At 39.6% G+C, this 24,013-nt stretch overlaps 1 protein-coding gene across 4 annotated transcripts in view; it reads right to left on the bottom strand.

The window, feature by feature from the left end:
• Positions 1–24,013, bottom strand: part of TRPM3 (transient receptor potential cation channel subfamily M member 3) — a 123,658-nt gene that overhangs the window by 39,482 nt on the left and 60,163 nt on the right. The window contains exons 9-17 of one of the 4 annotated variants that reach the window (XM_072360614.1): positions 18,576–18,676; positions 17,309–17,443; positions 15,834–15,884; positions 9,667–9,702; positions 9,382–9,522; positions 7,969–7,998; positions 5,532–5,821; positions 4,571–4,799; positions 1,990–2,157 (exon numbers count right to left, since the gene is read on the bottom strand). In XM_072360614.1, coding sequence (XP_072216715.1) covers positions 1,990–2,157; positions 4,571–4,799; positions 5,532–5,821; positions 7,969–7,998; positions 9,382–9,522; positions 9,667–9,702; positions 15,834–15,884; positions 17,309–17,443; positions 18,576–18,676 — 1,181 coding nt within the window. The remainder of the gene's footprint in view (positions 1–1,989; positions 2,158–4,570; positions 4,800–5,531; positions 5,822–7,968; positions 7,999–9,381; positions 9,523–9,666; positions 9,703–15,833; positions 15,885–17,308; positions 17,444–18,575; positions 18,677–24,013) is intronic. The other 3 variants (XM_072360616.1, XM_072360615.1, XM_072360617.1) reach the window with 3 other exon arrangements.

The raw sequence follows: 24,013 nt of genomic DNA on the forward strand, positions 1-24,013 counted from the left end.
AAGAAAACATGGAGAAAAACATGCACTTTATTTTGAATGCAACCGGTCAAAATTAAGGTTAGTCATCAAACCAAAAGATCAGTTATTAAAATTGATTATTTTACAAATGCTTTGCAGCAAGTGTTACAGATAATCTTAATGGGCTGAGTATTATTAGCATGGCTAAAGTGGACCTTCCCAAAAGCATTTCCCAAATGCCTTTAAGATGTCCTATTTATTATAGCAGGTCAGTTGGTCAGGCAACTTTTTTTTTTTTTTTTTTTTTTTTTTTTTTTTTAAATATTTAAAACATGCCAGTAGGAAAATTCATCCTGACATAGTGCCTGAAGAGAACTAAGTATCCAACAACAGAGAGACATGCAAATGTCTCCGATTGTTTTATATACCCCTCCTCACCATAGGAAGGCATAGCTGGTATTATATCAAAACCTATCTGAAGAAGTCTACCCTATAGATTAGATGGGAAAAAAAACACATAGGTAAGAAGTGTTCCAAAGATCTTGTTTCTTTACATTGTGAACATCATGGGAATATTCCTTTCATTTACCAAAAAAGGTGCGTCTCTCTGAAACTAGAATGATGCAACAAATTTGAAGGAGTAGAAGGGCAGAGTCAAGGATAGGAAAGAGCAATAGGACTGTCAGCACACTGAAAGGGGAAGGGAGGGAAAATCTAAGATTCATCTGGTAAAGAATACATAGTTTGGTTAATCACTTCCTTGTAGCAGGAGTCAGAAGGTAAAAAGGGAAGACAGCATTGAAGACAAGAAACCAGGAGCTGGGTTAACTGCAGAGAGATGGAAATGAATTCCTCCCCAAATCTCTCCCCAGTGCCAAGAAAAAAGGCAGTTTATGAAGTGCTTATTTGATTTGAATAGGCACTTCATGAGTGGATCAGAAGCCAGGAGTAGTAAATCGCAATAATAGCTAATGAGTGCAGAACAGAACAGCCCATTGTGGCTATTCCGGCTTCTGGTCCTTCCCAACAGCCAGGTTCTTGCCTGCAAACGGGTCCTGTAGGTGGGTCTTGTGGGTTGCTCCTTCAGCTTGCATGTGTACTCAGTCTTGTAGGCAGGTCCTTCTGCCTGCCTGCAGACAGGCTCCTGGGGGCAGCTCCGGCTGTTTGCCTGTGGGAAATAGCCCTTTTTTTTTTTTTTTTTTTTTTTTTTTTTTAGGAAAATCCCTTTTACTTCTACTGCCTCTTCCTGATCTCAAAAGACTAGTTTAAAGCCTGTCAAAAGGCAGCAGCAGAATCAAAACTATAGTAAACTACAGTAAACCAAACCAAACTCAGCTGAGGCGGGTTTGATAACTCCTGGTAGCTGTATAATTTCCACTCATGATAATTTTAAGTCCTGATACTTGTACAATGCTCAGAGCTTTAGCTGCCTGGTTTTCTTTGTCTTGTAAATTATTAATCTAACCTTCCTTTCAAGGTTTTTTTCTGAGATACAGAGACTCTTACCAAGTGTTGAGCTGTCTAGCTACTTGCCAGTGTCTTCAGTTCATTAAAAACTGCATGTTTTAGTGTAAGAGGCATTGACTACAAATTCATAAAGAATTTTGAAAAATATCTTCATGACCTTTCTTGCCCACTTGCACACTTGCAATTAAGTTAACTAAAAAGAATAAGCAAATTTCTAGTTTCCACACGATTCTGGGCATTTCCATCTGAAAAATAAACAGTGTGCATCATTAATACTAGAGAGGCCCACTTCGTTTATCATGGTTGAGTGCTGAAATCTCTTGAATTTATTTCAGATAGTGCAGCACCAAATGAAAATATGAAGACATTACGTTACAAAGTGATGCTTCAACATCACTGTGTGCTGCTGCAACATTAGGACACAACGATGTTTGACTTGCACCAAAGAGACGGGAGAGTTAGGAGTGGCCATCTATCACCTGCCAAATGCATTAAATGACCAACAGCACCCACAGGATAGCAGTCTGAGGGCAGTAAGTCTGGCAATTTGTTGTCAGCTCTTACTGTGAGTTCCATGTCCTCTTCCTCTTTTTCTTTCACCGGCTTTTCTGGTTCCTCTGGCTCCTTCTCCTGAAGATGGATCTCATTGGCCTGAGACATGTAAGGCATATCATCTTTGTTCTTGAACTCCAAGCTGAGGATTGAAGGAGGAAGTAGAATTCCTAGAATTACCTAAAGCAATAATAATAATGACAACAGTAATCATCACAGTAAACAGATTACAATCATGATGGTTACTTAGTGTCAAATGGAACAGTTCCCTCAGGACATCTGAGAAGAGGAATACACTAGTGAATGTGAGTTTCTATGGCAATAGAGTATTTGTCACTTGGGGTAATGTTTTCAGATCTCTGTAGTGAAACAAAGCGTGTAACTTCTATTAACACTGATAGGAGTGCTATGGCTAACTGCCTCTCCCGAATGTCTGCTTTCTCATTGTATGCGTATTACATATCAGGGTGCATCTGCAAAATACTTTGTAGGGTAAATGGAACCATGGATGTGTTCAGACCAGAATTGAAGATTTCTGCATTTTATGTAATAGGGAATGTCACTGTAAATGACATACAAGCATTCTTCATTTCTACAGAGAGGGTTAACACATGCATGTTTAATGTATGCAGGTAGTAAAGGCATGAATGTGTGGATCTGAGGAGATGAGGCACAGCCAGTGATAGCAAATGCTGTTGTACTCAGTTATGCAGTCCCCTTAGATTTGGCTTCACTAGCCTGGCAGCCCACATTATGCTTACGCTAACGTCAGCTCCTTCTTTTCTGCCTTGTCTCTCTTATGCAGAGGGAATGCAGAAAACGCTGTATTTCCCTTGTATGGATATATGCAATGAACAACACTTGGCATTAACTCTGTAGAAAAACTGAAGAAATATCATAACAAGAAGAAGTGGACAGTCTGTACTCACAAGCACAACCACTTCTGCTTGTGCTGTTATCTTAGGAAAAGAAATTCTATCATATATCTCTCCCTAACTGACAGTGAAACCAGACATGGGTAGTGACTGCACATGTTCCTCACCAGTAACACTCACTGACTGCAGTTAGATGCACAGAGGCCATGTCCTGCTGTGAACAAGCTGAGTGCTGGCCTACCCATGCTGCTCCTGCACCCAGCTCCCTGCCAAGGAGGCTTGGGGGCTGCTTGCTCTGGAGAGGATTTGAATCTGAAAGGATTCAAAGAGCCTTTCCCCTTCCTGATGGTGCTGCACCTCTTGGTGGGACTCTCAGGAAACAAGGCTCTCGCCTTTTGCCAGTTTCAATACGAGAAAATTGTTTGTGGGAAATAGTCTGTGATTCATGCTTGTAAATTAATCTCCTTGCCGTGCTGCTTCTTGTTCATGTAGCTTGCTTTACCTTTAAACAGGCTCTGCTAATGAGCTCTAGTGAAATAAAACACAGTCTGTGAATTGAGTAAAGGATCCTTTTGAGGCCCTCCTGTTACGAGAAGCCGAAAAGAAGCATCTGTTAGCTTTGGTTATTCACTGTGAGAGGAAGGTTTGTTTTATGGCTTAAGAGCTGAGAGCAGTAAGCATGAAAGCATGCTGTGGGAAATGAGGTGCTGCTGGGACCCTACCTGCCCAGGTGGACTATTTATGAAGCTGAACATGGCCAAGAGCAGCAGAAGCCAATGAGGGCACAGGGCCTCTCAGGAAAATAGTAAGGATGCCTCCAAACATGAGTATGTTTTCTGTCTGTAGGCAGAATGATGTTTAAGCACAGCTCCAGCGGGAGGGCAGGGAGAAATCCTACTAGTCACGCCCATTCATCACTGTTACTGGATTAGACCCAGAATGATAATGATGCATGCACTTAACAGCACTCTCACCATTGCTGAACAAACCGACTGAGCTATTACCACTTCTCAAACACAAATCACGTGGGAGAGAGAAGCCTTTCCCTGAAAGCTTTTCTCTGTCAGAGAGAAGAGGAGGTAATTCCTGGCTTTGTGCTGACTGTTGAGCACAGCAGGTTGGTGAAGGTGAAAGAGGCCAGTTCAGGCTTCTTCTGGACAGAAATTCACTTCACAGAACCCACCTTGCTCTGTTAGCAGTTTTGTGGGTGGAAATAAAGCTTAAGCAGCTTTAGAAATTGGATTATCCTCCAGATCCCCTCGGGTAGTCCCTCTGGGTCAGTCATCAGGCAGAGCAGCTGGGGACTGCAAGAACATTTGTGCTGCTTGCTCTGGCCTCTTCTGGGGAGGGCTGCTTGATCAGCACCTTTCACTAGCAGTTAATTCACTTTCACATTCTTCTTCTTTATTTATGTTTCAGAAGCTTGCCTAACTCTGCAGCGTACTAACCTGGCTCTGTTCTCTTTCTGGTAACTCTGACTTGGGAAGGGGCACTGAGAAAGATAATAAAAGCCTAAATAATGAACTTTGAACTTGGTTTAGTGACAAGTTGCCTGCTGAAACGATGAACACAGGAAGAATATATTCTGTTTAATGTCACTATGAATAAGCATTCCAAAGTAATGTTCATTGAGACAGTTATTACTGATGTTCTGCAAGCCCCGTCATCATCTATTAGAACTCCTCTGGCTGTTAATTCAATTTTAAAACAGTGCTGACCTTTAGGCCAGAATTTTTGCGCATCCGGAGACGACCCATCCACATGTCTGTGAGCAGCATTTGGCTGCAAGTGTGAGCAATGAAGTCTCTGTGCTTGGCGGCCACTGCAAGCTGCAGGCATGTGGCATTGCTCCAGTTCTTCAGCTCGTAGGTCAGCAGTTTCATTGCCAGTTGCTCATCCTGTTTGTATGACTGGTCCAACAGTTCCACTGCCAATTGGCCGAAGTCCCTGAAAAAGAGGGACATCCGATCATTCCTGTTAGCTCATGTGATCTGCTGCAGAAAACACCCCTGAGTAAATGACAGCTTCTGCAAGGGTGCATCACCATCATGCAAATCATGATGTTGACTGCACACACATTAATGGTAGGGATATATATAAGTGGCCCAGCTTAGCTGTGCTGAGCACCCACACCTACCAGCTGTCTGCTCCCACCTGCCTGCCCACTTCCCTGACATTTGTTGGTTGAAATCCATTGGTTATCTGCAGCCTTGAGACAGCTTCTCTGCTGTTTGCTCATGATGTTATGATCGAGCCTCTTGGAAAGAGTAGTGACCAACACCCTTTTCTGAATTCTTACCATTTTCAATGTCTCAGACTTCTAGTATCAGAAAGGTTTGCGTTGAAATTTAGTATGTCAGCTTGATCACCTAAGTATGAGCTGTTGGTCAATCACCACTTCTCTCTATATACGATGTTCAAAACAATTTCAACAGTTGTTCTGTTTGGGATGAACAGAATGCCTAGTGAGGGCCCAGAGAGAACACATACAGTACAATCACTTAGAAAGTCATACTGCTAGCAACACTGCATCTTTGCAGACAGGTTGTTTGAAAATCAATTAGACTCTCTCTGAAGAAACTGCACTTCCCCTGTAATTTAAAAGTGAAAGGCAAGATCAACAGCCTCTCTATTTATTTTTTACTTCACCTAAGAAAGTGCATATGGAAGAAAATCTACCTCGAATTATGGTTCAGCTCTTGGGATATGTCATCCACCATGTCATTTTCTGATGCTTCATGGGCCATGGCTTTGCAGAGTTTGCAGGCCACCAGTGCTTTAGCCATAGCCTCCTCTCCATGCTGCCAAAAGAAGAGGGCCATCTTCTGGCGCTTCATAAGCACTGCCCACACCATCAGCTCGTGGAATGGAAAGGGAAAATGATTTATCTCAGGGTCATCCAAATCAATATCAACTTCTTCTTCTCTTTTCTTAGTTGTTTTCCTCCCTCGTCGTAAAGGGACATCATCCTGTGAGAATTGCAGAGGAATTAATTCAATCTATGCACACAATATTTTGGAGTCAGTACAAGAGATGTCAAATACATAACCTGCAATGCAATACCCTCATTATTATTATTATTATTATTTTTGATAAAAAATTTAACACCATAAAACAAAGGCTATAAGTATGGGTTCATGCACAGTAATGAAGAAGCCAATAAACCTATACCTAAGCGAAGGGAAAAAGAACTTTGGACTCTGAACTGCCCTTACTTCCCGAGAACATAAAGCACCATTGAACAATGCCCAGATACATTTTGAAACAGCCACTACTAAAATAAAGTTAAGCATTCACTTCAATTACAACATTATAATGCATCCACCTTGTTCCTCTTATGGACAATACATATCCAATGGATGTTCTCATCTTCTTAAAACTTCCTGCTTATTCCTAATATTTTCTCACTTCACTTTCTCAGTAGAGTCAGAAGCAACTTTCAACACTCCCATTTTGTATTTCTACTGTGTTTACCCGTTCCTTCTCCAGTTCTACGTTGTTTTTACAACTAGACTTTATGCTTTTGTTTCTATCATATTTTAGCCAAATTGGACCATTCAGTGGATAAATAATTTGTTGGATGGTTGTAGACAGAGAGTTGTGGCTCTGTGCCTACATGAAGGCTGGTCACAAGTGGGACTGAAGTCCTCAGCATCTTTACCAGTGACTTAGACAGCTGGATTGAGTGTACCCTCAGCAAATTTGCTGATGACACCAAGCAGAGTGGTGCAGTTGATACAACAGAAGGAAGGGATGCAATCCAGAAGAACACTGACAGGCTTGAGAAATGGGCTCATATGAACCTAATGAGGTTCCAAAAGGTTCAGAAATCTAGTGTGTTGTACATGGGTTGGGGCAATCCCAGATATGTCTATCTACAGGCTGGCAGAACTCCCCAAGAGCAGCTGTGTGAAGGACTCAGGGGTTCTGGAGGATGAAAACCTTGATGTGAGACAGCAGTGTGCACTTGCAGGCTCCCTACATTGTAGGCTGAATCAAAAGAGGGGGGGCCAGGAGGGTGAGGGGGGTCACTTTCCCCTTCTGTTCTGCCCTTGTGAGGTCCCACCTGGAGCACTGTGTCCAGGCCTGGGGCCCCCAACAATGGGAGGATGTGGAGCTGTTTAACAGGGTCCAGAGGAGGGCCACTAAAATGATCAGAGGGCTGGAGCACCCCTCTTATGAAAAAAAAAAATAAATAAATGAGAGAATTGGGCTTGTTTAACTCGGAGATGTTGGTGAGCACTAGCTGTGGCCTTCCAGTACTTAAGAGACATTTTAAGCAGGAAGGGAGAGATTTTTTACACTGTCCAAAAGCAAAAGGGCAAGGGAGAATGATTTTGAACTAAAAGAGGGGAAGACTAGGTTAGCATTTAGGAGGAAATTCTTTACTCAGAGGTGGCGATGCGCTGGCACGGACTGCCCAGGGAAGCTGTGGCTGCCCCATTGCTGGAGCCACTCAAGGCCAGGTTGGGTGGGGCCCCGGGCAGCCTGAGCTGGTGGGTGGCAGCCCTACCCGTGGCAGGGGGTTGGAACTGGGTGATCTTTAAGGTCCCTTCCAACCAAAGCCATTCTATGACTCTGTGATTTCAGACAGTTTTTATCAGACACGTTGACCTGTTCCATGCCATGCCTGCAGACAGCAAAATGAAAGTCATAGTACAAAATAAACAAACAAGAAAATACCACAATCTTTGAACTATCAGGTAGCTAGAGCTGCCAACAAAACTGATGGAAACTTGGCCCATGTAAAGATTTCTGTCTCATTCAACAGCACTGAAATCCTTTTTAAGCTACCTAGTGATCTGACCGAAATGTGGCACAGGCTGACAGACTGTAACAATTTGTTTAATCTTTACCAGAAAAAAAAATGATTCACAGAGGGGGCAGAGCCTTCTTTTCTTTTGTCTACCTGAGAGAGTTCTTTTAAGAAATATTTCTAAATCTGAGCCTTGTATAATCAAGTTATCTGGATGAAAAACCAGTGTGGTACAAATCTCCTGCTCCACTTGAAAACAGCTATGGGTGCCTTCAGTACAGTGTACCTAAAAATCATCTTGATTTAACTTAGATTTGTCAAAGAAAGAAAATACATTAAGATTTATCACAGGTCACCTACCTCCATTCCCAACAGTTTCAGGGCTTTTGGCTGTACGAAAAAGTTAAAAAAATGTTATTTCTCCCAGAAGGGTGAAGAAAAATCACAACTGTATGTGTATATATATATACTTGCATGTGTAACAGATAATGTATAAGATAAAATATAGAGTATATAACATACAATGCATAATATGGAATGAAATACTGTCTTTATAATGAAATATTATTTTATATACTCCACATATATAAATAAATTAAATAATGACATATATGTGTTTAACTCTAACTTGAATTTTACTCTATTTCACTGAATGAACAACAGAAAACATACACTTGGATTCTAATGTGAATTCCATTTGTTTGGGGGCTGTTTTAGGAGAAAGGAGACAGGAATTACTGCTAAGAGTCACTGTCATGAGTGAATTGCTCTGGAGTGCTTTAGTATTTTGGCCATTTTCCTTGCACACCTTTACTGACTGTTATGAAGCTGCTCTATGTTTTGTGCCAGCATCTGCGAAGTCTCTCTGAAATGATTATCATGATGAAATATAGAAGTCTCTCCCAGCAGCTACAATTACTATCATTCCTCTCAATAGTGAAGTATGACAATATGAGGCAAAAACAAACAACTCTCTTCTCATGTGTTTGGCTGCAAGAATTCCACAGAGCTGTTGCTCTTTATGGTGTCTTAGGACGGTATTTAGTGGTGTGTGTTGCTAAAATCTGAACTGAAGCATGAAATGAAAATGTGAAGCAAAAATAGGCTAAGAACTGCAAATCATACTGGCAACAGTTAATCACACTTTGCTTCAAGTTGAACTGGATCAGTGGCATAATGGATGACAACAAATACCTTTGATGTTTTAGAAAGATAACAAATTTACTTTGGATTCACAGTATTGAAATACATTAAACAAGAAAACTCCAAAAATGCAGAATAGTATTTTTGCCATGAACCCACTGACTTGGCTGATGCCACATGCAGCCAGTAAATCCTGTTTTGAATTATGTGTTTCTTTGCCCTCATAGCTTCAGGCCACAGACTAGAGGATAAGTCCTGAGACAGTACATGCCTCTCTCAAAACACAAGTTTTCTCAAGTCAAACTCTGTTATAGTCCTATTGAACCAAAAGACTTTCAGTCTTTCCAATGTAGCATTTGGACAAAGCCAGAGGAATGTGCTTTATGCCCTAGTCTCATCAGAGATGCAGAACACCTCAACCCAATTTTTTTCTTTTTTTTGTTAAACTTGTTAAAAAATCCAACTGACTGCAGTGCATTGCAGTGAAATAAGTAAGTAGTGGAAATCAATCTGTAGACAGTATAGTGCATGCATGTGGATTTCCTCCTAAGCCTGGAACCATCCAAGAAACTACTGCAACTGCTGCCAATGGGTGCAATCATACACGTGACAAAAAAAGTTGCTCCTTACCCTCTTAGGCCCAAATAAATTGTGGTACAGTGTTCTGAATCGCTTTCGGGTGTAATTGCAGCGATATGCTCCTCCCATCAGGTACTCTATCACCAAACCAATATCAATCAGGCTTATTCGATAATCAGGAGGTAAATTTCCCTGTAAAAAAATAAGAAGGATTGTGGGGGAGGAAGAGATGATTACTGTTGGTATTGTTGAATGCACTTTATAATGATGTTAGAATTAAATAAATTTAAATAGTTATAAACGGGAATGTATTATTATGCTGGTTAATTAATTCACCTTAAAATAGATCCAACCGAAACCTGGATATTCTCGCTTGGAAAGAAGACATAAGTTAAATAAGAAGGTGAAGAACTTGTAGTAACAGAAGATAGCGTCAGTATACAGTACTCATTCTTCAGCTGGGGAAACAAGGAACACGACTGCAGAACAAAAAGCATGAGGATCAGCGCACTGGAAAGGTCAGGCACAGTTGCTGAGCTCTAGTCTTGTCAGACAGCACCTCTGCTGCACCATCTGTACTCCACATCTCTTGTCCTGGCATCTCTTGTCTCTGCTGGCATCTCCTTGCATTGCCTTCTCTGCACTGCTGAGCCACTGTGAAGTGACATCATGTGATATTGATTGTTCACAAGAAAGCAGCTCCTGCATGTGATCTTCCCATCCTCCATATTCCAGGAAAGAAAAGATGGAGGAGAAGAGACTTGTTATCTACTCTAGAGGAATTACACATTTCTTCTGGGAATTATGCACAAATAAACTAATATCTTTGCTTAAATTTCACAGTTATTACACGGACAGCATCTGTATATACAAAAGTAAGTATGAAAATTGGAGAAAGCAAAACATCTCTAGTTAATTCCTTGGGGTTTTGGTTGAGAAGAAAAATATATGCCTAGCAATTTTCCTAAATGAGCTCTCCTTGAACTCCCAGGATATTTTACTGAAAACTCCTTCATGTACAGTAATGCTGCTACCTAATTTTCAGCTTTGCCAGGGAGTTGTGTCCCATAAAGGAGAGTTGTAATTGCAGCAGGGGTCGTTAGCAGGATCCTGCAGAATATGTTTATCTGCTCACTCTTCAGTTTCTGTTCCTTTCTGTTAAATGGAATGTGAATATCCAATGACTTTGGCACACACCTCTATTTTAAAAGGGAAAGAAATTGTAAACGTATCTAAGTCTTACTGCCCTCACTCTGTGAATTCTCTTTCACGTAATCATCCCTCTTTTTACTGGAAATAGCAACACTAATGGTACAAGTTGTCATATGTGCATGGCTTGCTAAGCTCTGAAAAATACCTCAATAACAGATTGTCTCTTCCTGCATATTGGCCCGAGTCTGCTTCTGAATCAAGTGGACAATTCTGTTCTCCAGTAACAGTAGGTCTGACAAGACACCTGGAAGGCAAAGTGCTCCTGGGGCTCTCTGGTGGCAGAATAAGATCCTGCCTGCTCTTCTGTTTCCTTGTGGAAATTCTGCAAGGGAAACTGATCCAGTTTCAGGAGAGAGCTAACGGGAAGAGACTGCCTCAAGGTAAAATTTCCCTTCTTCTCTAAGTCACTACCAAGTTACTTGTGTGCCCCGGTGGCGCAGCGGTAGAATTCCCGTTTGCAACACCAGGGGGCCCGGATTCGAATCCCTCCTGTGGAGCAGGGGGTAGAAGTGCCGCTCTGCTACACAGAGGGCTCGAATCCCGGGAGTTGGACTCGATGATCTCTAAGGTCCCTTCCAACTCGCACAATACTATGATACTATGATGATATGATATGATATGATACTTGGACAACAGTTCATAGTTCAGCAAGCAGTTCCCCCTCAGAAAAGAAGCCACAACTTAGAAGACTGTGAATAGGTCACCCAGGTCTGCAGATCTCATTAAGGACTCAACCCTGTCCTACATGTCACTGTCAAGAAAAGTGGCTAAAAATTTAAGGTGGTAAGAGAGGTAAGTTATCCTTCTGTGAATTGCAAGTGACAGCTTTGGAAAGACGAGAAAATAACTCTAGCAAAAAATTAACTAAGTTGTACAGTCAACATCGCAGAAGGACTATGAAATCGTAATTTTTGGCTAAAAAAAAATCAGTCCACTTTTACAAAATAATCACATTTTCTGTAATGATATACAGCGCAGATTACAGTTAGCCTGTAGCTGTTTTTATGTGATCATCAGAAGAAGGTTAATAATTCACATGGAATGATTTTATGACAGCCTTGTCTTGTTGGAAATATCTGCGTGCCTGCCTGGCTTCTCTGCAGATTTGCTTATTAGATTCAGAGTAGAGAGGCACTAATGGAAAGCAGATGGTATGTGGCTCTGCAGAAGAGATGGAATGGATGCAAAGATTCTCCTTCCTTGTCTACTCCAGCCAGGAAAAGAAAAGCTTATTTCAGTCCCTGCAAGGCTCTGGCAGCATGCTGAAAGGCTGAGGATGGAAAGGGGAAGCAGCGCCGTGGTGCGCTGGCACTGGCAGTGGGCTAGAATTCAAAGGGATGGAAGATCAAGTAAATCTAGTGGCAAAAGGTGAGCTGCCAACTACATTACAATGCTGTCCCTTCGTGGCTCTTCTCCCCTCTTCTTAATCTTGGCCAGTGTGACGGGACAAAGAGAACTATGGTTAGCATATGAAATTAGCTTGTTTGAACACAGTCATTTGTATTTTAAACAGCTCTATGAAAATACAAGATAAATCTTAAAATTAAACCCTGTTTGTTTGTTTTCTAAAATGTTCTCCAGTTTCCAGAATGGTTAAGGTATTTCATCAGAAAAAGGCACTGACAGAAGTAGGAGTAACCAGGACAGAGCTGTAGTTCTTCAGCTGTAGGACATTAAAACTGAATGCTTTGATGTTATTAATTAAAAAAAACCCCAAACCAAAAATAACAACAACAACAAAGCCCCAGATGTATTATTGAGAACTTGGGAAAGTAAGAAAGCACAATGAGCCTCAGGTTGCATCATGTGCTATAACATGTGACTCTGAATACAGTTGTTAAGATTTCGAAGATTTCTTAAAGGGATGAAAATACAGTTTTTTTCAGTATAGTAACTTTAATGGAAGATGTGCCCAAACCTCCTTCTTAGACACCAATGGAAGATGTACCTGAAACACCATACAATAAATATCTCCTAAAATCACAGCAGGAATACATGGAAGGGGCTGTGCATGTACCAAATTGTTTGATACACCATCAAAATCTCTGAATGACCCCATTAGTGATGAACTGCCTGTAAACAAAACTCAAGTGGGTCGGAACACTCCCACAAACAGCAAAAATGTGGATGAGCTAATTCTAGAGCAGCTGGAGTGGTCAGGAAGAACAGAGGAGAAGGTTGGTTTAGGGGTGTGATTGGTGCCACAGTTAATAATGTCAACTTTCTAATGCTGAGACAAACTTTTTTAGTGCTTATACATTATTCTTTTCCTGGTGAAACTTCAAATTTAAAATGTAATTAATGGATTATAATGTTTTACTTCAGTTCATGTGCATTTTCATTTCCAGTGGATAAAATCTCCAATTTTGCATAGACATTCAGAGGCAGTTCAAAATAAAGGACTATGAAAAAAATGTGTTTATTATATATTTATTATGTTTATTGTATGCAATTTTTATTTTTATTTTTTTAATTATTTTTAAATTATTTTTTTATTTTTTTAAGCAACCTGTAGAGGGCAGCCTCCACTTGCAAAACGGATTTCAGGCACCACCACCACTTCCTTCTCCTTTCTCTGGGTACATCGGCTCTCACAGCGAAGGAAAAAAGCCGACGCGTATGTTAAACACTGTGCTCCTCGGAGGAAAGTAACGATAAAAATGATGCGGGCAGGTATTGCCTCACATGTAGTCATGGAACTGAGAGGATCAAAACGCAAGATGTACTCAGTTCTCTCCAAAGCAGAGACATAAAAAAGTAATTTGCTTTATTGACACATTCAAAATTTATGCCCTCTGATTAAAGTAAACTCTTTAAAAGTCTTTCTCCAGGCCTCTGCAATTTAATTCCATGGCTCACAGTCTCCACAGAAATTTGGATGTGGAAATTCAAAGAACATAAAGTGGTGTGTGTGTGTGTGTACGTGTGTGGTAGCAAACAGGGTGTGGGAACTTGACTTCTGTTGTGCAATGTGGTGCAGCTTCTTTGCAGAACCCAGCAGACGGGCAAAAAAGCTTCCATCAATTTTTATAACCATGTAATAAAAGGGTACACTGAATAATACTATAATGATACTTGAATAAGACATAATTTGCAAGCATCCATTTTCTATTTGAAAATGCACAGTGACTTAGATACAAGTAACTTCTATAGCATACACTTCTGTGCATACTGTAGATTTTAAAATTGGTGCAAGAGGAATGGGCATTTGTTATACCTTTATGTACTGTCTTGATGTGGCACACTACATTTCTTGTATTTCCGTCTTGTGATACTGTAATTAAATCTGACAGATCAGTTATTTGGTTTCAATATTTATATATAATATGAAAAAAAATTAGCATCAGAGACACGATGTGGTTTCCATGCATAGTGGGCTACTTAACTGCCAAATAGTGATGCCCATTAAGAAGTTATTTCCAGGAAGGTGTCTTCATTTAAACTGGTGTCATATTTGCTGACAGATTTACATTTTGGCTGCCTGGTGAGGGATCTGACTGCTTAGGTGTAGGGCTCTGGTGAGCTGACACAATTCTCCTAGCGAGCTGTGTTTCTTCTTCATCTCAGAACAAATGAGAAATGCAGCCACAGAGGTGCAGTTCTCTAATCAAGGTGCTGGAGGGCTGCCTCAGCATGCCTGTTTTCAAAGTCCCTAACTATATTTTAATATGAGAGCTTGTTGTCTTCATATAGTGGGAGTTACTGGAGACTTTAAGTGTAGATAGAGGGAAAAAGAAGATACTTCTATGGAGAAATCACGATCATCTAATACTTAGCAATCACTGTGGACAAATAATGTCATTAATGTGTAATGTAAATACATTTAGTGTCAGTGTCTATCATTGTACACCTAAAAGTAATGATTTTCTTTGACTATTTTCAGGCCTTTTTTCCCCCCCAAGAACTCCATAAAAATTATTTCTTTCATTATGGGCTTGGATAAAGATTGATTTCATTCAATTACTCAATATAGGAATTGCTACATCTTTGAGAAAAGACTTGGGACAGTGATACTGGAGGTGAAAAGGAGTTCTGAAAATCTCTTTTAAAGGGAAGAAGATGCATTTCTTTCAAACTTGTAAGGGCACATAAAGAACTGCATGCTTAATAACAAGAAGAACTGTTAACTTGGGCTTTAAAAGAAGCAGCCAGTTTAAATGCACTCTAGCTTTTCTCTACTCCAGCCAAGGGGATGTGCTCATAAGAACTGTTTTGATTTCCTCTGTAGACATTTTGTATCTTCCAATGCAACTGAAAATACTACATAGAAGGGAACAGCAGCACTGCCATATAACACACCAAAAAAGAAAACAGAACCTAAATGTCACTACTAATTATTGTGTAGCCTTAATAGAAATATGACACTGTGAGCACTGCCATTCCCCTTCCCTATTTTCTTTTAGTTCTGATCAGCTGTAAGTGATAGAAGAAATAACCAAAATCTGTGCTCTTGCAAAAATTCTCCATTCCCTTTTCTGTCTTTTCTCCAACTACTCTCACATACAGAAATTTGCCTTCTCAAGCATGTCAGGCTTGAGGTCCAAGTTATGCAATGAGTAAGACTGCAGTCTGCATGTGCTCACAGAGAATATTCAGGCTGATGAGGTCAGTTGCAGGGTCAATCTCCTTACTTGATTCATATATGGGAAGGATGGAAGATTTTCATTTGTTGCTGCTCTTATAATGCTTTTAATCCTGTGCAACAAATACCTGAAGGTATTTGGAGTCTCCCTGTCACTCCACCTTCCTATGTTTCTGTCCTACAGTTCTAATGGCTCTTTATACAATTCAAGATGCTCAAAAATTAACTCGATAAGGGGGCAGAGGAGACTTGTTCTATCTCTGTGTTTCTTCTCAGGAAGATGGCTACATCATACCACACAACACAGAACAAGGAACGATTTCAACAAACTTGGATCCAACACAGGGATAATAGCCATTTCACAGACTCAGAAGTTAATTAACAACATGGAAATTAGCACTGATGATAGTCGCAGGTATGGAAGAATACAGATAACAGCATATTCCACAGGGAGTATAAAAGCCTACTATTCTGCTAGCAGAAGCACTATAATCCAAGCATCTAAAATCACAGCAAAAGCAAGCCCACTAACTTTCTAATTGTGCATTGTATGCAAAAGGTTAATATTCAGTACATACAAACAAGACATTCTTTAATGGCAGGGGAAGGAGAAGGATCTGACTGGAAGCTCATGCAATACAGAGATTGTATCTATCTACAAAAAGCAATCACAACATTCTCTCCAACCTACCGTCTACTGGACTCTTACCTTTTTGACATCCCTGACTAGATGATATAAAGTGTTGGATGGTCCATGTCTCTGCAAAGGACAAACACAGAAGAACACAATAGTTTTGCACTGTCCAAGGGCCATGCAAGACTAAATACTGAAAAGGCCGCCTTGGTTTAGCAGTTCAGAAATCAAACAACTGAGAACACCTTAAATACGCTGCCATCCATTTTTAATTGAATTTGAAAAATCAGTTACCGGAGCAGTATTTCACTTGACTTCCTCTTTGTGAGAAAACCACAAGAACTGCCAGACTGCCTCAAAACTACAGTCCTGTATAGCAGACTTAGACTCAATGTGTAGAGCTTTTGTGTGGGAGTGGAAGGAAGAACAGCAGATCTTCCTCTGTTCAGCATCTTTGCTTCCACCATTGGAGGCTCAGTGAGCTCCCAGCCCAGAGCAGGAATGACTCCCACAGTTGCAATTGTATGTTGCATGGAGAAAAAAATCATTTCTGTTGTGTTTTTGACCATTCCTGGTATTTTCAGAGACTCCAATGGAAGGCCTCCTTGGCTCTGACAGACTGTATTTGATTCACCATATAAATTTATTCTAAAAGATCTTATTTAAGATGTTGACATTTAGACTCTCTTCACATGTACTCCTTGCAGAAACTCACTTTGTTGTAAGAACTACAGGGGTGATATCTAACAAGAAAGCTCAAAGGCTTTCTATTTTTAGTACACAAACGTTAGCTGACTGACAAATTTTAAGATAATCAAAGATTGGATGGGATGATCTTGCTGTAGGTTGGCATAGTTAATTATTCCTCCCTATTTTGCACAAATTTAATGAATTATTCTCATATTTGATATTTTTGAAAGACTGACTTCTGGTCACCATCAATATAAAATGTTTCTGAGTAACAGTCCATTGTGGCAGCTTATAGTGGCAGAGCTTTGAAAAGTACTGGCAAAACAATGTTTTGAAAAAGCCTATGCACTGTACCACAACCTCCTTCCCATGGGTAAAACTCAGAATCCCAAGAGTTAGACAACACTTGAAGAGATCTTTCCATACCACTGTGCAAATTCAGACTCTTTGATTTCTCTCATTAGGCAGTTCTGATCTGAATGTCAGGATTTGTTCTGGAGTTGAGAAGCAATTTAAACCCATGCAGTTTTTTATTTATCTTAAGGGCAGAGATAAAGCTTGGAAACAGGTTTTTAAAAGTCAAAACTATAATTTTTGGAATATTCTATGAAGACACAGGGAAATGACCAGAAATCAGTCAATATTGTGTGAGTTCCAATTCAAGTTCATGAAGTACATACAACAGATTATGTGGGCAAGAGACACTGAGTTCCATTATGTTGAGTGACAAAGCTAAGAGACAACGTGGACCTCTCACATGGAAAAAAGTATTCTGCATCAGATGTTGGATGCTTTGTCAAACGAGTGGGAGGTAGAATAATGAATATATATAGAGAAAATTTGCCTTATGTTGGCCCTACCGTATTGTACAATTCCTCTAGTCGGGAGATGGTGAGAAAACGATGCATGCTTACTCCATTTTCTATGAGTAATTTCACAAAATCCACTCTGTCCAACACCAGTGCATCCAGCATTGCTTGCTCAAGAGAGCCCACCTGCAAAGTAAGTGATTAATTCAGGGTGTTCCTGGGCACCACACACCATATCCTGCTTTTTCTGCCACCCTGGCACAAGCAGGCAAATCTTACAGAATTCTGAGGGTTTATCTGTTATGCTGAGAATGGGATAATCACAGTTTTAGCCTATAGTGGTTTCTCTGATTCAAGGTAGAATCCTGGAAATGAGTGTCAGAGCATTAAGATAAACTTGATTTAGGAAACCCATAGTTGGACAAAGGAACATATGACTAGTGATGACACCTCCACACTACTCCCTATCTTATTATCATTCTAATGATTCTAATCTTGCTTTTCCAACGTTCTTTATATCGGATATATCTGTCATGTATAAAAGCACTCACATTAATTCTAGCTTTATCCTCAGCTTGTGATGCTGAAACTCAGATAAACTTTGACACTCAGAAAATTGAAAGAGTTTCACAAATAGCATTTCTTTGAAGGTCTAAATGCAAGAGGTCTTCTTATGCATAACCTCTCCTTTTACATCTCTTTCAGTTTGGGGAGAGATGGAAGGATGAGAACATACTGCGTGCTTCCAGCTTCTACCATGCAAAATGATTGCAGCTTGCAGTATTTATACAAATTTTTGCTATGATGTAGCAATGAAGATAAGGACAGCTTAATACGATTTAAATTTCTGCTATGTTGTGTTGCATGCTTTTGCCAAGTATCGAAAGCAAAGGGAAAAGTCTCATTTACTCCATAACTTAAAAGGTAAACACCTCTGCAACTTCACTATTTTTAAGTAAAAGACCGTAAGGATGAAGAGCAGAAATTTTAGTTTACAACCTGATATTTTAACATGATTGTTAATGGATACTTGTTTTTCTCAGCTGGCAGAATGATTTCTTAATTGTATCAATGTGTTGTTTCCTGTTCTCCTAAAGGTATGGTCTCATTGTTGAGACATTATTAGGTATCACCATTGCCTTGAATGAGTACACTAAAATGTACTTCATCTGTTGCTGTGATTGGGAACTTTGATTGGGAACATGATTCAACATAATTAAAAGTGTCTTAAAACCACTATTGCCGTAAGAATGGATTTAATGTTATGTAAGGTTTAAGGATTTTTTTCTGTAGAAGATGCTGCATGTATATACTATACCGGCCACTGCTGCCCGTAAATAAAGATTTGACTGCGAGCGATGTCTACTCTGTTCCAGGCTAAAGCCAGGCTCAGCTGGTCGGGAGCAGATGCGTTAGCTCCTGTGTATACAAAGGGAAGTGTGGGGAGGAGAGGAGACAAAAAAAACAAGACATACTTTAGCCACAGTCAACATGCCACCTTGGTAATTCCTCTAAATCAGAAGTCTCACAGATGTCCCTGCCACTTCTGCAACTGATCTCATATTAAAATAAAGCCAAACTTTCCATTATCCCTGGAATAAAATCCCTATTCTCACACTTAAATCTATGTCTCTTAGGTTGTCTCATAAATAAGTTCCCCACAATCTCCTTTAGAATTTATGCTTGTGGTGTAATGAACTGGTTTTCTTCATCTCAGTTGGGAAGCCAGAGAAGAAGCCAGGAAGAATACTGACCTGGTATTGCAATACACATACATGCACCCACACACCTGCACCCACACTTGTATACAAGTACACACATTCAGCAGTTAGAGAAAAGTTGAACTCATACAGTCCAAACCAGTTTGAATAAACATGCAATTTATGCACCTCTTTTATACATCCCTGCCTGTAAAAGCATAGGAATTCCTCCTCGATTTGTACTTTGCAGTCCTGTTGGGACAAATTTCCCTTCACCCAAATGATATTCATGTAAAAAAAAAAAAAACAAAAAACAAAAACCCACCCAATAATGCTGCTGTCTAAGTATAACATATCACAAATAGTTAGGAGTCTATGCAGTCATTTGTTTGTGGAATGGAGTGCATGTTTTTCCCTTAGTTTTAATGGACACTGTGGGACTTCCCTGTCCTGCTGTGCTTTTTTAATGTTTCACTAAGGATTTCAATGTTATTAACTGATTTGTAACAATAAAGCAGTATTTGTGTTTCAGTGTCACGGTGAGAGCTGGCATGAGCGAACTGATCAACTGAATAAATAAGGGGCCTTTCCACATTAACTACCTACAGGCTAACAGAGATTAGGCGATGGTATTCAGACTCATTTTTTAAAGATGTAATACCTCCACCTTTTTCTTGCCTTCATTAAATTTTATGCTGACAAATGGTCCTCATGGAGAGAGGACAAACAAGAGCTTTTCATTACTTCGAAACAGTTCTGTCCTCATCTCAGTACTACTCAAAACCATGAACTGTTCCAGCAGAAAGAGGACTGAAATTAGAGGCATAGAAAATATACAGCATTATGAGGCAACTGCTGAAATCCTCAATATAAGATCAGTTCAGCAGACCCCACGGAATCTCAGCCTGCACTTTAATTTCCTAACTCGTAACTTTTCAGTCAGTTCACTTTGCTAACTACTTTGCAATTCTTGAAGGAACTATTTGGAACATGGATTATTTGCATTTTATTACAGAAATGAGCTCTGACAAGAAGGCAGGTGATGCAAGAGCAGAAAGATTAATAAAAATGAAGAGAAGAAGAAAAGGCAGTGAAGACAGTAAAACACTTTTCTGTGATCAAGAAGGGACAAGAACATCTTTTGGTTAGGAGCAGCTTGTTGTTGCTTTATATTATAGTGCAGTCAAAAGCTCCTATGGGTGACGTCAGTGACATTCCCAGTTGCCTCTGGGAAAGGCAAAGATGCCTCTACTGTTTTATTATTTAAAAAAAAAAAAAAAAAAAAAAAAAAAAAAAAAAAAAAAAGAATGTATTTCAGCTATTTCTGGTGAAATTCCACCCAGCATTAAAGAAGTAAAAATAATTACACTAATGCAAGTAATACTCTTTGGTATGAACATGAGTGGTGCTTTCTTGAAACACTGCCTCATTTCAATAATCCTCATGATTGCAGTTGGTGACCCGAAGCATGCATTTGAGTCAGTGAGAACTCCAAAAGTGATTTTGTGAAGATTTGTCTTGGTCATAAGTATCACCTGAATGCACTCAAACAAAAGCAAAAAAATATTTAGAAAATAAATTAAAAAACAAAACAAAACAAAAAAAACAACAACAAAACAACAACAAAAAAAACATATGTCAGGGGATGTGATATAAGGAAAAACTTTTTCTCTCAGAGAGTGGTCAGGCACTGGAATGGCTGCCCAGGGAGGTGGTGGAGTCACCTGGCAGTGTTCAAGAGGTGTATGAATGAGGAGCTACGAGATATGGTTTAGTAGCTTGTGGCAGTAACGGTAATGGGAGGATGGTTGGACTAGATGATCTTGTAGGTCCTTTCCAACCTTGTGATTCTATGATTCTATGATTCTATACATATATACATATATACATATATATTCTATATATATATAAGTCTTATAAATTGCACACAGAGGGTCATACTGGAGCCACTTCTTAGGTCCTTAATTATGTTTATTACAGAAATAAGCTTTTCCTATACCCACATTTATTTATTCTTATCTCATGGAAAAAGTCTTTGTCTAGTTCTGTTCTATTGTTTTGATTACCATAGCATATTTACTGCATTAAACAATATTTTAGTCAATCCATGGCTAACATCTATGTGATATTTACTCAGTTCTGATGTCTGGTTGAGCAGAAGTTATCTTCCTCAGAAGAGTGATTTAGACAATAGGAATAATAACTGCAGAAGAGTTTTTCTTCCCTTCATATATCCCTGGAAGTAACACTCAGTTTGAGATACGATGTAGATTTTGCTGAATACAGTTACATGCTAGAAAATGCAAGGATGCTGAGATGTTAAATGAAAAAGGAGATGATATGTGAAAACTCCACACTCTTAGGCAGCCATCTAAGACAGATTATTCAGGTAAGAACTCCATTCACATCAGATAATGTGTCCAACATCTTGGACCAGAAACGCTGTACATGTTGATGGTAAACTTTGGTCTATCAACTTGAATCTGCATCCTAGGTGAGCTAGGATCCAGGCCAGAAAATGAGTACTATGCCTTTGCAAGACACCAGATTGCTGAAGAAATACAAAACAATATACACCAGCCAAGATTCACCGTGATCAATGTAAAATTTCTGATGAATTCTCCATCTATAGTCTAAGATGCTTAGTTGTCAGGAATCTGAAAAGTTGAAATTACATAAAACTCATCCATACGGGCAGGTACAGCTGTTGGAGATTCACTTCTACAAAGTGTTTAAGCACATAACTGCTCTCTGAATCATCGTTTAAAGAAAAGAAGTAGACTAGGGGATATAGCAATCCAAATTTGCTTTCTGCTCTGCATCTTGGCAAATCTTAAATTGTCTTCTGTCTCACAGATACCAACATCTTTGGAGAAAGGGCTACTTTTGCTGCAAGCACCTTCCTGAAATTTAGTAAATCAATTGGCAGTAACAAAGCTGATAGCATGAATAGCTTTGGGGGCAGTAACCAGGCATCTGGCCTGACTCTGAAATATAGTGGACTAAGGTAATGTTAATCCTTCCGTGTCAGTGATTTCATGGTTGACAGACTATCATACAATCTTCCAAAACCCTATAATGGCTGCTCAGTGAGCATGAATCATGACTTATTCACAGGCTCAAGGCATCCGGAGACATCAGCTCTGCATTAGTCTGACAAGGCTTATCTCAGAAGGTTACATGCCACAAAGCACCTATTTTCTGATGTTAATGATTGCAATGAGAAGGGTTATGAAGCACCAGCTGAAACACAAGAGGTGTGCTCCACACATTGCAACAGTCTCATGAATCGAGATCTTTGATGCCCTTTCACAACACAGACATTTCAGCACTTCTCCATATGCTGCCTTTAAATTCCCTATCATACACTTTCTGCTAAATTAGCAGGACAAAATCCACTACTGTTTGAGTTCCAACTGCTCAAGAGAGCATGAGCAGTTAAGTTGTATCAATAAATACACTTGCTACAAAATCATGCAATCAGAAATTTACTTCCCACACTTGCATGTCTTTCCAAATGGAAAATATATAAAAAAAGAAATATATAAAGAATATATAAAAGAAATAAAAAGGAGGAATTCACAAACCATATGCTGTTGTGACATCTATGCAGTATAAATTGATAATCAGTTTGCATGCCATTCTCTGGCTTACTGAAGTTCACTTCCAAGAAAGAGAGATCTGCTGACAAGATTAAACAAGTGACTCACAAAAACAAACAAGGAAATAATCTCACATATTTAGTTCAGAGTCTGGGGCTTGTGGAAAATCCGGGCCAAGAGAATTCCTGCCTTGGCAGTGTGCCTGAGTCAGATTTAAAGAGAATATTTGCTCACTGTATATTTTACACAGAAAGCAGGAGATGATATTATGTGCTCCCCAGTCTTTGTCCTTCTGTTCCCTGAACAAATCTCTCACACCAGGGTGGGATCAGTATTTAAGTGGTATGTGTCATGAATATAATGGCTGGCAAGAACTGCAAAATCCTCATCAGGCTGTGAGGGAGGAACAAATAATCACACACCAGTTTCATTATACCATTGCTTTCCACTGCACACTTTTCACATGGTTCTGGAAGGGTGAAAGAGATTAATTCCTGAATTTAAACACACACAAATTTCAAAATAATTCAGGTCCACTCCTCAAATCTGCTTACCAGTAAATCAATATGCAAGCGGCTCAAAACTGCCAACTTGGATGCCTTGATCTATGAAAACTCCACCTGTCTATCAGCTTGATTTTGTATCTGAAAGTATGCACTCATAGAAAATCAGGATTTCTTTCAGAAACTTTTGTACAAAGACATGGTATGCACAAGGACATCTGAATTGCCTAAAGACAAGGAATTTCATCTTTGCACAAACTGATTAAAAAGTTTTATGGACTTTCATTCTCTGTGATCAGAAATCTCATGTTAACAAAATATACAGTGGAAACTGACAAATATTATCTTCTTTAAGTTTCTCTGTAATCAGAAAGTGCTGAGGAACAGGGAAGACTAGGTGTGAATTGTAGTTACACTGACTCGAGCAAGATGCTGCTGCCATCAGCAGATTGCAGCATCAAGTCAGGCAAATATCAGAGGTGTCAATATCATGTCCAAGCTCCTTCTGAGATAACAGAAAGTCCCTAGGATGTCTTGCACTACTGTTATGAAGACAGAAGGAGGTTTGATTGTTGTGTTGGTTTGAATAAGGAGGAGAAGGGATCAGTCACTAGCAAAAAAGATGCTACAGATCAGAACTAGTCATAGACCCAGAATGCAAACTTAATGCATCCACTCATGAAAATATTGCCAAATAATTTTTCAAACAGAGAAAAGTCCCTTCCAGGCCTATGACTTTTCTCTTTTGTCTTCCTGGAAGACTGCTTTCAAGTTGGTAAATTATTCCCAGGGATCTATGCTGGGACTCAGGCATTGATAATATACCTAGAAAAAGTGGAATGACACCTTTAATACAATCTGTACCTGTATGTAATAGGAATGAAGAGCAGTGGTTTTACTGATTGTCTTAAGAACAAATGACAAAGGAATATGCTTTACATAGAGGATAAC

Source organism: Excalfactoria chinensis, chromosome Z (genome assembly GCF_039878825.1).
Source record: "Excalfactoria chinensis isolate bCotChi1 chromosome Z, bCotChi1.hap2, whole genome shotgun sequence".
NCBI lineage: Eukaryota > Metazoa > Chordata > Aves > Galliformes > Phasianidae > Excalfactoria > Excalfactoria chinensis.